Genomic DNA, 13,347 nt, shown 5'->3' with positions numbered 1-13,347 from the left:
AAGGGCAAGCTATAAGCATAACACCAGAGGTCACCAATGAATTCCACACAGTCACACAAATCAAACCAAAGAAGTGCAGAAAGCCAACCAAAAAGTTCAGGATGACCAACGTTTATTCTTCAAGATAAATGCTGATGGAATAACCCTCATTCCATCAGCATTTATTTTGAAGAATTAACTTTGGTCATCCTGAACTTTTTGGTTGACTTTCTCCACTTCCTTGGTTTGATCAAGCTATAAGCATGACAAAAATGTGTAAGATTTGAATACACAACCGAGACATTTTGGGTTTTAATAAATGTGTGATACTTTAGTGGACAGTAGGATGTATGGCTGTAGGAACTGTGGGTAGGGGGCTCGAGGTGGTGTGAGCATCTAGGCACATGAAGGCATTCAAGGGGGGGTGCATTACATGGAGATCTCGTGTTATTAGACCTTGGACTGGGAGACTCTTATGCTGCCGAAGGAATGGATCCTCAGGAGCTTAGTCAAGATCGGGAGGCGGGGCTGGTGGTTGGGAGGCGGGGATAGTGCTGGGCAGACTTATACGGTCTGTGCCAGAGCCGGTGGTGGGAAGCGGGACTGGTGGTTGGGAGGCGGGGATAGTGCTGGGCAGACTTATACGGTCTGTGCCAGAGCCAGTGGTGGGAGGAGGGGCTGGTGGTTGGGAGGCGGGGATAGTGCTGGGCAGACTTATACGGTCTGTGCCAGAGCCGGTGGTGGGAAGCGGGACTGGTGGTTGGGAGGCGGGGATAGTGCTGGGCAGACTTATACGGTCTGTGCCAGAGCCGGTGGTGGGAAGCGGGACTGGTGGTTGGGAGGCGGGGATAGTGCTGGGCAGATTTATACAGTCTGTGCCCTGAAGAGCACAGGTACAAATCAAAGTAGGGTATACACAAAAAGTAGCACATATGAGTTGTCTTGTTGGGCAGACTGGATGGACCGTGCATGTCTTTTTCTGCCGTCATCTACTATGTTACTATGTTATGTTACTTATCATGTGTGATGATGCTCTACACTCTGAGGCTGGATAGATCGAAGGTGTGGAGCCCTTTCACTGCAGGGCATCGTATGTCACCTGAGATGGACAATGTATCTCAATATAGCTTCTACAATCAGTATTATTTCTACAGTTAGTCCTTCAGACTTTGACGTCCTATAAATCTGCGCTTCTAAGATTATATTCAAAGAAACTCCTTTTGCAAATAGTTTGACCCCCTCAACTGTTCTCATGTCTAACACTGGCAGGAAACAGAGAGTGGGGTTAAATGGGCAGTATTCACAATGGAGAAGGGTAGTTAGTTGGGTTCCTCAGGGGTGTGTGCTAGGACCGCTGCTTTTTAATATATTTATAAATGATTTAGAGATGGGAGTCACTAGCGAGGTAATTAAATTTGCTGATGACACAAAGTTATTCAAAGTCGTTAACTCGCGACAGGATTGTGAAAAATTACAAGAGGACCTTACGAGACTGGGCGGCTAAATGGCAGATGACGTTTAATGTGAGCAAGTGCAAGGTGATGCATGTGGGAAAAAAGAACCCGAATTATAGCTATGTCATGCAAGGTTCCACGTTAGGAGTTACGGACCAAGAAAGGGATCTGGGTGTCGTCGTCGATAACACACTGAAACCTTCTGCTCAGTGTGCTGCTGCGGCTAGGAAAGCGAATAGAATGTTGGGTATTATTAGGAAAGGTATGGAAAACAGGTGTAAGGATGTTATAATGCCGTTGTATCGCTCCATGGTGCAACCGCACCTTGAGTATTGTGTTCAATTCTGGTCGCCGCATCTCAAGAAAGATATATTAGAATTGGAAAAGGTGCAGCGAAGGGCGACTAAAATGATAGCGGTGATGGGACGACTTCCCTATGAAGAAAGACTAAGGAGGCTAGGGCTATACAGCTTGGAGAAGAGACGGCTGAGGGGAGACATGATAGAGGTATATAAAATAATGAGTGGAGTGGAACAGGTGGATGTGAAGCGTCTGTTCACACTTTCCAAAAATACTAGGACTAGGGGGCATGCGATGAAACTACAGTGTAGTAAATTTAAAACAAATCGGAGAAAATTTTTCTTCACCCAACGTGTAATTAAACTCTGGAATTTGTTGCCGGAGAAAGTGGTGAAGGCGGTTAGCTTAGCAGAGTTTAAAAAGGGGTAGGATGGTTTCCTAAAGGACAAGTCCATAAACCGCTACTAAACGGACTTGGAAAAATCCAAAATTCCAGGAATAACATGTATAGAATGTTTTTACGTTTGGGAAGCTTGCCAGGTGCCCTTGGCCTGGATTGGCCGCTGTCGTGGACAGGATGCTGGGCTCGATGGACCCTTGGTCTTTTCCCAGTATGGCATTACTTATGTAGGTAACATCTTTTCAGAACGTCCTATCACTACCCCTTCAAGAAATAGCTCTCAAATCTTACATAAGTACATAAGTAATGCCACACTGGGAAAAGACCAAGGGTCCATCGAGCCCAGCATCCTGTCCACGGCAGCGGCCAATCCAGGCCAAGGGCACCTGGCAAGCTTCCCAAACGTACAAACATTCTATACATGTTATTCCTGGAATTGTGGATTTTTCCCCAATCCATTTAGTAGTGGTTTATGGACTTGTCTTCCCACAGCCAAGGTCATTTATCATCACCAGTTCTTTACACATACAATTAACCCATTCCACAAACACTTTACTTAGCATCACTCGTGTCCCCTGGTCCCCACCAGCAACTGCAGTTTTTGCATCAGTTTCCTTCAGCTCACATGAAATCCTGCAGTATTGCATGACAGAAAGCACTAGACTGATATTCTGACAGCTTTAGACCGGTGTTGTCCTAAAATATTAGGGTTCCCATCTATCACTGCCCCCACCCAGGGACCTCACTTACCTGCTGCTCAGAAAGCTTGATTGTGTCATTAAAGATTGTCCAGTTGACACTCTGAAAGCAGGGTGGTGTGGTCAGGGATCCGTTGTATCGGTAGTATCGGTCCATCTGACCAGGCAGCAGGCCACCGATATTAAAGCCAGGAACCTCCATATCTTGCCCTAGGAAGAGTTGTGAGTTAGTTTCAGTTCACCCACTGATACAGGTTTTGTAGCCCAGGGGCTGACATTCTGCTGCAGGGCCGTAGAAAGATATGTGGGGCAATGGAGCTGCAAGGGTGCAAAAATCTTGTCCCCTCCATTGGCTTCCCTTGCAAAGTGGGCGGGGGGCAAATCAGCAGTGTTTAGGGATGTGTCACACAGGGCGCAGGCTGGGCTTGTTACACTCCTGATCAGCAGTTCCTTATCTGGGTGGTTCTCTTATACTCACATATTTAATGCTGGTATCTGGATATGACCCTGCAGTTGAATATGGAGGAGTGGCCTAGTGGTTAGGGTGGTGGACTTTGGTCCTGTGGAACTGAGGAACTGAGTTGGATTCCCACTTCAGGCACAGGCAGCTCCTTGTGACTCTGGGCAAGTCACTTAACCCTCCATTGCCCCATGTAAGCCGCATTGAGCCTGCCATGAGTGGGAAAGCGCAGGGTACAAATGTAACAGAAATAAAATAGATACTATTGGAGATTCTACATGGAATGTTGCTACTATTGGAGATTCTACATGGAATGTTGCTATTCCACTAGCAACATTCCATGTAGAAGGCTGCGCAGGCTTCTGTTTCTGTGAGTCTGACGTCCTGCACGTACGTGCAGGACGTCAGACTCACAGAAGCAGAAGCCTGCGCGGCCACATTGGTGATCTGCAAGGGCCGACTTCTACATGGAAAGTGGAATAGCAACATTCCATGTAGAATCTCAAATAGTAGCAACAGTGGAGGAGTGGCCTAGTGGTTAGGGTGGTGGACTTTGGTCCTGGGGAACTGAGGAACTGAGTTCGATTTCCACTTCAGGCACAGGCAGCTCCTTGTGACTCTGGGCAAGTCACTTAACCCTCCATTGCCCCATGTAAGCCGCATTAAGCCTGCCATGAGTGGGAAAGCGCAGGGTACAAATGTAACAGAAATAAAATAGATACTATTGGAGATTCTACATGGAATGTTGCTACTATTGGAGATTCTACATGGAATGTTGCTATTCCACTAGCAACATTCCATGTAGAAGGCTGCGCAGGCTTCTGTTTCTGTGAGTCTGACGTCCTGCACGTACGTGCAGGACGTCAGACTCACAGAAGCAGAAGCCTGCGCGGCCACATTGGTGATCTGCAAGGGCCGACTTCTAGTGGAATAGCAACATTCCATGTAGAATCTCAAATAGTAGCAACAGTAGAGGAGTGGCCTAGTGGTTAGGGTGGTGGACTTTGGTCCTGGGGAACTGAGGAACTGAGTTTGATTCACACTTCAGGCACAGGCAGTTCCTTGTGACTCTGGGCAAGTCACTTAACCCTCCATTGCTCCATGTAAGCCGCATTGAGCCTGCCATGAGTGGGAAAGCGTGGGATACAAATGTAAAAAAAAAAAAAAAAAAATATCCAGATACAGAAAAGCTCCAGTGACCAGTGTTTAAAAAAATACTTATGACTACCGGCCAGGTATTAAGTCCATTATTACTGGTATTCCCCAGTATAATAGGTTTCTACAAAACAGGCAACAGAATACTCATACAGTCAAATAACGACCCAAGACCCTTCTGTTCTGCTCATTTTCTCGTCCAGCAGTAATACAACAGAACCTGAAATATTTTGGGAAGCCCCAGTATATAACATTGCAGTAATCTAAGTGGGAGAGGACAAGTTCCTGGATCAACTGTCTTACAAGAGACTCTGAAAGAAAAGCCTTTATCACCTGGCTCACCTGCTGCTCCATGGTTTAAAAAAAACAAACATTACACCCAAATTAAGAGTCAAGTTCCATAGAGGAAAGGAATTGTAATACTGTCAATCACTGGGCTCCTTAATGGAATATCTCCACCCCCCCTTTCCACAACAAGAGTTTTTTTTCCTAAATTAAATTTTAGATGATGTTTATAGTTTATTATATTTATTTTTATTACATTTGTACCCTGCGCTTTCCCACTCATGGCAGGCTCAATGTGGCTTACATGGGGCAATGGAGGGTTAAGTGACTTGCCCAGAGTCACAAGGAGCTGCCTGTGCCTGAAGTGGAAATCGAACTCAGTTCCTCAGTTCCCCAGGACCAAAGTCCACCACCCTAACCACTAGGCCACTCCTCCACTGTTGCTACTATTTGAGATTCTACATGGAATGTTGCTATTCCACTTTCCATGTAGAAGTCGGCCCTTGCAGATCACCAATGTGGCCGCGCAGGCTTCTGCTTCTGTGAGCCTGACCGTGCAGGACGTCAGACTCACAGAAACAGAAGCCTGCGCAGCCTTCTACATGGAATGTTGCTAGTGGAATAGCAACATTCCATGTAGAATCTCCAGTAGTATCTATTTTACTTTTGTTACATTTGTACCCTGCGCTTTCCCACTCATGGTAGGCTCAATGCGGCTTACATGGGGCAATGGAGGGTTAAGTGACTTGCCCAGAGTCACAAGGAGCTGCCTGTGCCTGAAGTGGGAATCCAACTCAGTTCCTCAGCTCCCCAGGACCAAAGCCCACCACCCTAACCGCTAGGCCACTCCTCCACTGTTGCTACTATTTGAGATTCTACATGGAATGTTGCTATTCCACTAGCAACATTCCATGTAGAAGTCGGCCCTTGCAGATCACCAATGTGGCCGCGCAGGCTTCTGCTTCTGTGAGCCTGACCGTGCAGGACGTCAGACTCACAGAAACAGAAGCCTGCGCAGCCTTCTACATGGAATGTTGCTAGTGGAATAGCAACATTCCATGTAGAATCTCCAGTAGTATCTATTTTACTTTTGTTACATTTGTACCCTGCGCTTTCCCACTCATGGTAGGCTCAATGCGGCTTACATGGGGCAATGGAGGGTTAAGTGACTTGCCCAGAGTCACAAGGAGCTGCCTGTGCCTGAAGTGGGAATCGAACTCAGTTCCTCAGTTCCCCAGGACCAAAGTCCACCACCCTAACCACTAGGCTACTCCTCCACTAAACTTCCTTACATAAATCAAATATCAAAGTGGTTTACAATGGCCAATAAACAATAATTATAAAACCATACGAGTAGGAACTAGAATAAAATAGGAAACACATGTGGACAATGGGGAGCCGGTTGATATTGTATATCTGGATTTTCAGAAGGCGTTTGACAAAGTGCCGCACGAAAGACTCCTGAAGAAATTGCAGAGTCATGGAATCGGAGGTAGGGTATTATTATGGATTAAGAACTGGTTGAAAGATAGGAAGCAGAGAGTAGGATTGCGTGGCCAGTATTCTCAGTGGAGGAGGGTAGTTAGTGGGGTCCCGCAGGGGTCTGTGCTGGGTCCGTTGCTTTTTAATGTATTTATAAATGACCTAGAGATGGGAATAACTAGTGAGGTAATTAAATTCGCCGATGACACAAAATTATTCAGAGTCGTCAAGTCGCAGGAGGAATGTGAACGATTACAGGAGGACCTTGCGAGACTGGGAGAATGGGCGTGCAAGTGGCAGATGAAGTTCAATGTTGACAAGTGCAAAGTGATGCATGTGGGTAAGAGGAACCCGAATTATAGCTACGTCTTGCAAGGTTCCGCGTTAGGAGTTACGGATCAAGAAAGGGATCTGGGTGTCGTCGTCGATGATACGCTGAAACCTTCTGCTCAGTGTGCTGCTGCGGCTAGGAAAGCGAATAGAATGTTGGGTGTTATTAGGAAGGGTATGGAGTCCAGGTGTGCGGATGTTATAATGCCGTTGTATCGCTCCATGGTGCGACCGCACCTGGAGTATTGTGTTCAGTACTGGTCTCCGTATCTCAAAAAAGATATAGTAGAATTGGAAAAGGTACAGCGAAGGGCGACGAAAATGATAGTGGGGATGGGACGACTTTCCTATGAAGAGAGGCTGAGAAGGCTAGGGCTTTTCAGCTTGGAGAAGAGACGGCTGAGGGGAGATATGATAGAAGTGTATAAAATAATGAGTGGAATGGATCGGGTGGATGTGAAGCGACTGTTCACACTATCCAAAAATACTAGGACTAGAGGGCATGAGTTGAAGCTACAGTGTGGTAAATTTAAAACGAATCGGAGAAAATTTTTCTTCACCCAACGTGTAATTAGACTCTGGAATTCGTTGCCGGAGAACGTGGTACGGGCGGTTAGCTTGACGGAGTTTAAAAAGGGGTTAGATAGATTCCTAAAGGACAAGTCCATAGACCGCTATTAAATGGACTTGGAAAAATTCCGCATTTTTAGGTATAACTTGTCTGGAATGTTTTTACATTTGGGGAGCGTGCCAGGTGCCCTTGACCTGGATTGGCCACTGTCGGTGACAGGATGCTGGGCTAGATGGACCTTTGGTCTTTCCCAGTATGGCACTACTTATGTACTTATGTACATTCCTAACAGATCATAGACACCAGACAGACAATCCCTTCAAAAGTTTAACCTCAATGCCCACTAAAGGAAAAATCCATAGACCATTATTAAAATGGACTTGAGGAAAATCCACTATTTCTGGGAAAAGCAGTATAAAATGTTTTGTATTTTTGGGGGATCTTGCCAGGTATTTGTGACCTGGATTGGCCACTGTTGGAAACAAGATGCTGGGCCTGATGAACCTTTGATCTGTCCCAGTATGGCAATACTTATGTACTTATAAAAACCAAGGTAAAAAAAAAAAGTACACCTTTAAAAGGTGTTTAAAGTGAGCCAAAGATTTTTCCTCCCACTAATTTTCTTAAACTGAATAAACAGAAAAAGTTAGGGGGCCCTTTTTCAGCCCAATGTGGTCTTACCCCTCGCTCTTTCGGGACTACCACCAGCCCAACGCGGACACTGCTGCTAGTCCCGCTCCGACTACGCACCATTTCCAGGGGGAAAAGAAAACCCACGGAAATGGCTTGCATGGTGATAACCCAACGGTAATCGGTCATCGCTGCATCCTACCCAGTTACCACCGGGTTAGCTCAGGAGCCCTTATCACCACCTCAGTGGATGGCAGTAGGGGCTCCCCATCGCATGGCCACGTGTCCCCGGGGTCTTTTTGTTGGAATGTAATTGTATTTTTACATGCATTGCCTGTCACCTATTATTTCTCTGTGATTACTCTGTGACCTCTGATGTGAATTACTTAGAGAGGTCACACTGCTATGCAACTTCCTGTGGGGGTTAGATGCAGCAGATGCAGCACATGGAGCACATGGAGCTCATGATCTCTCCTAACCTGAGAGGATCCATGGTGTGAGCATCCATTACCATCTAAGCACATGGAAGGAGCTGATAAGACAAATGTATAGTAATATGTATATATAAGCCTGTCTGATTATAATCTAACTACAAACTGTGAGTAAACAGATGTTTTGTTACTTCAACTTTAAAGTGACTCAGCAGTGAATCATTCAGGGGTGAATGAGAGAGAGATGAAGAAAGAAATTAACATTTCTAAAGCTGAAGCTGTGTGTACTAAAATCTGCTAATTATTTACTACAAATAATCCAACAAAAGGGTTATGGGCCCAGGGCCAGAAATTGAAAAAGAAGAGAAATATTACCAGGCAGAAAAAAAGGCCACATTTTTCTCTTAAGTTTTAAAGGAAAGATTCAGTCTGTCTCTCTCTCCCCCCACACAGCAGACAGAAGGCTAAGAAAATGGCTGAGGGAAGAAATTCACCATTGTTCTATTCTCTCAAGGTGCCTAAATTAACTGAGTTTAATTATCAGCAGTGGGAACTAAGATTCATATGTCTCCTTCGAGCAAAAAGATTAAATATATGCTTAGACCAAGACAGAACAGCTGAAAATATGGCTGAATGGGACAATGCAAACTATTATGTGAAGTGCATGCTTTTGGAAGCTCTCTCAGAGAAACAAGCCATATTAGTGGAGGGAAAAGATACACCAAAGGACATTTTATATAAGCTGAGAACTATGTATGCAACTACATATGCAAAGCAGCAACCAATTTGGTTAGCAGAGTTGAATGAAACCAAATTAAGGGATAAAAGTAAATGTAATGATCACATTATGTATCTTATGTCTTCATTTCAAAAGTTGGAACTTTCTGGAATTCCCATGTGTGATGCATTGAAAGGAGCATTTCTTTTTACCTCACTATCAAAGAAGTTTGATGTTTTTAGGTCTGTAAATGAGGCCATTGAAGGGCAATCTTTTGAACAGGCAACATCAAAACTAAGGCAGGAATGCATAATAAATGATTCTGAGGAGATGTGTTCTCAAAGCAAGTCAGAGAGAAATGAAACAAATTTCTTGGCAAAGAACAGAGGAAGGCGGAGCTATGGGAAAACTCCACCCAAGGGCAAGCTGATTTGCTACTCATGTGGAAAGGAGGGACATGTATCTAAATGGTGTAAGGAAACACAAAACACTCCCTCTAGCTCACCTAAGCCAATGGAACTAAAGAATTTTCAAACCAGGAAATGTATGAAGGACAAAGATAAACACAAGGGCTTTCTAATGGCAGAAAAATCTTTGACTATGGTAAATAATAATTCAAATGAAAGTACTTGGATTTTGGATTCGGGGAGCACATGCCATTTAACCAATTGTAAGAATTTCTTTCAGGAAATGTGTCCAGAGGAAGGTATTCTTAAAACTGCAAACGCAGGGACTGCTAAGATCCAAGCAAAAGGTATTGGATTCTTAAAATGCAAAGTGTCTAATGAAGTTAAAGAAATTCCTGTAAGTGATGTCATGTATATTCCCCAAGCAGTTTGTAATATGCTTAGTGTATCTACATTAGATAAGAAGGGATTTGTGATTCATTTTGAAAACAGTAAGTGCACAATCTCTAAAAATGATGAAGTGTATGCTGAAGCTTTTATGCATAATGATGTTTATAAACTGAGCATTTCAGGTGAAGCCTCACATATGGCGCAAGTAAGGAAGAATGATGGTAAATGTAGTCTGGAAATCTGGCACCGCCGCCTGGGACATCGTGATTCTAAGGTGATCCAGGATCTTTACAGTAAGCAACTGGCCACCGGCATTCAGATAAGTGCAGATGCTGGTAAAATGGAGAAATGCATAGACTGTGTTACTCAAAAAGGTGTGAGACCCTCATTTCCTGCATACACAGGAAATAGGAGTAATAAAGTGCTGGACTTAATACACAGTGACTTATGTGGACCGTTTAATATCCCATCATTGGGAAATAACAGATTTGTGCTAATATTCTTGGATGATTTCTCTAGATATTGTGTGGCCTATTTGCTGAAAGAAAAAAGTCAAGTCACAGACATGCTGAAGAAATACGTAGCCATGGTGAGCAATAAATTTGAAAGAAAACCAAAGGTTCTTCAGACCGACAATGGTGGTGAGTTCACTTCGCAAAGCATGCGCACATTTCTAGAACAAGAAGGCATTCAGCATATCACAACAGTAGCTTATACACCAGAGCAAAATTCTGTTGCAGAGAGAAAATTTAGGTCACTTGTGGAAATGACCAGATGTATGCTGTCAGATAGCAATCTCCCTAAAAGACTATGGGGGGAAGCCATTCTCACAGCAGTGTACCTACAAAACAGAATGCCAACTAAAGGCGCTGAGCGCACACCACATGAGACATGGCATGGTAGGAAGCCAAACCTGTCACACATAAGAACATTTGGAAGTACAGCATATGCTCATATACCAAAGCAAAGAAGGCATAAGCTGGATTCCACAACAGAAAGGGGCATTTTAGTTGGCTATGCTCCAGGACACAAAGGATATAGAATTTTGAATCTGAAAACTGGCATTGTTGGCATAAGACATGTTACATATTTTGATGAAAACAAAAGGGTTGATAAAGGCTGGATTATCCCAGATGAGCCTTATCATCCAGAATATGAAACTAGAACCATAATAGACATGCCAGTGTATATAAATGCCATACCAAGGCAGATGTCTGAAAGCAACTCACCTGTATCTAACGAGGAACAGGCAGAGGAAACAGACACAGAAAGGATCATTGAAGAAGACAGTACAGTTGGAGAAGGGGAATCAATTGGAGAAGAACTCTCAGATTTTGAGGATGCGGAAAGGTCAGACCAACCTGTTGTCAGACGCTCATCCAGGGAAAACAAAGGTGTTCCACCCCCAAGACTGTCTTACCTAACAAAGTCAGCAGAAGCTCAAGAGCCCTTAACATGGGATGAGATTGAGAAAATGCCAGCAGAAGAAGCTGCTGAATGGCATAAAGCTGCACAAGAAGAAATTGATGCATTGGATAAAAATAATACTTGGATTCTTACAAAATTACCTCCTGGCAAGAAAGCTATAGGATGCAAATGGGTATTCAAGTTAAAAAGGAATGCACAAGGAAAAGTGGAAAGGTATAAAGCCAGATTAGTGGCAAAGGGATATCTTCAAAAATATGGAGAAGATTTTGATGAAGTGTTTGCACCTGTAGTGAAACACACGACAATCAGAACACTTCTGAGCATTGCAGTCTCAAAAGGCATGCAAGTCAACCACATTGATGTGAAAACAGCATTTCTTCATGGAGAAATAACTGAAGACTTGTACATGGAACAGCCAACAGGTTTCATAAATACAAAACAAAGACAGCTAGTGTGTAAATTAAACAAAGGTCTTTATGGATTAAAGCAAAGTGCAAAATGTTGGAATGATAAATTGCATGAAATATTGACAAATTTAGGATTTAAGCAAGGTGAAGCAGATAAATGTTTGTACACTAGGTGCAGAAATGGACAATATGCATACATTTTAGCTTTTGTTGATGATCTGCTCATTGCAAGCAAAAGTGAGCAAGAGTACAAGGACATTGTAAAATGTTTAAACCTCAATGTTGAGATAAAAGAACTTGGTAATGTGTCATACTATCTTGGTATAGAAATTAAGAAACAAAATGATGGTTCTTATCTTCTAAGCCAGAAGCAGAAAATAAATGAGCTTATTGAAAGTTTAGGTATGCAAGATGTCCAAGTTGTAAGCACTCCCATGATCACTGATTTTCTGAAGGATGAAACAGTAAGAGAACCTTTACCAGATAACATCCAATATAGATCAGCCATAGGTAAGCTTTTATATCTAACTACCACATACAGGGCTGATATAGCAAATGCAGTAGGAATTTTGAGCAGAAGGGTCAGCTCACCTACCAAATCAGATTGGACTGCAGTTAAAAGGATGGTAAGGTATTTAAAGGGTACCATTGATTGTAAATTAAAGATTTCAGCCAATAGTAATCCAAAACTAATATGTTACTGTGATTCAGATTGGGCAGGGGATCATTCTGATTATAAATCCACAAGTGGATATGTGTTTATGTATGGAAATGTACAAATTTCATGGGCCAGTCATAAACAAAGTATTGTGAGTTTGTCTTCTACAGAAGCTGAATATGTGGCCGTATCGGAAGCGTGCAGAGAACTGATGTGGATTGAAAAACTTTTGCTGGATTTCGGAATAGCTGAAAAGAGACCAATCCAGTTAATGGAAGATAATCAGAGCTGCATCCGACTGTCACAGAATGACAAGGTTCAGTCACGCACCAAGCACATCGCAACGAAATACCACAACGTGCGAGAGTTGGCAAAAGAAGGGGTCATCAGTCTACACTATTGTCACACAAGTGATATGACAGCTGACATCATGACCAAACCGTTACCCAGAGAACATTTTGTGAATCTGCGTATAAAGCTTGGACTTTGTATGAATAAATAATTGCATGACAGTTATGCATGAGAAGGGGTTTGTTGGAATGTAATTGTATTTTTACATGCATTGCCTGTCACCTATTATTTCTCTGTGATTACTCTGTGACCTCTGATGTGAATTACTTAGAGAGGTCACACTGCTATGCAACTTCCTGTGGGGGTTAGATGCAGCAGATGCAGCACATGGAGCACATGGAGCTCATGATCTCTCCTAACCTGAGAGGATCCATGGTGTGAGCATCCATTACCATCTAAGCACATGGAAGGAGCTGATAAGACAAATGTATAGTAATATGTATATATAAGCCTGTCTGATTATAATCTAACTACAAACTGTGAGTAAACAGATGTTTTGTTACTTCAACTTTAAAGTGACTCAGCAGTGAATCATTCAGGGGTGAATGAGAGAGAGATGAAGAAAGAAATTAACATTTCTAAAGCTGAAGCTGTGTGTACTAAAATCTGCTAATTATTTACTACAAATAATCCAACACTTTTTACCCACTGCGGTAAAAAGGGCCCTGGCACCTGGGAAAAATGTCTCCTGCCACTAGCAGCTCAGTAAAAGGACCCCTTAGTATGGTTTGATGGCCAGCAGAAGGTTTCTTCTGAAATAATACATCTTTAATCAGGTGTTTCTTTAAAATTTGATAATAAATCAAAAGTATT

The 13,347-nt window shown here is 43.2% G+C and overlaps 1 protein-coding gene across 1 annotated transcript in view; it reads right to left on the bottom strand.

The window, feature by feature from the left end:
* The window catches only part of CA9 (carbonic anhydrase 9), a 230,676-nt gene that overhangs the window by 52,491 nt on the left and 164,838 nt on the right, over nt 1-13,347 (bottom strand). Inside the window, exon 7 of the mRNA XM_030192759.1 lies at nt 2,884-3,041. Coding sequence (XP_030048619.1) covers nt 2,884-3,041 — 158 coding nt within the window. The remainder of the gene's footprint in view (nt 1-2,883; nt 3,042-13,347) is intronic.

The sequence above is a fragment of the Microcaecilia unicolor genome, chromosome 2 (genome assembly GCF_901765095.1).
Source record: "Microcaecilia unicolor chromosome 2, aMicUni1.1, whole genome shotgun sequence".
In the NCBI taxonomy this organism is placed as follows: Eukaryota; Metazoa; Chordata; class Amphibia; order Gymnophiona; family Siphonopidae; genus Microcaecilia; species Microcaecilia unicolor.
This window is presented reverse-complemented; position numbering and strand designations above follow the sequence as displayed.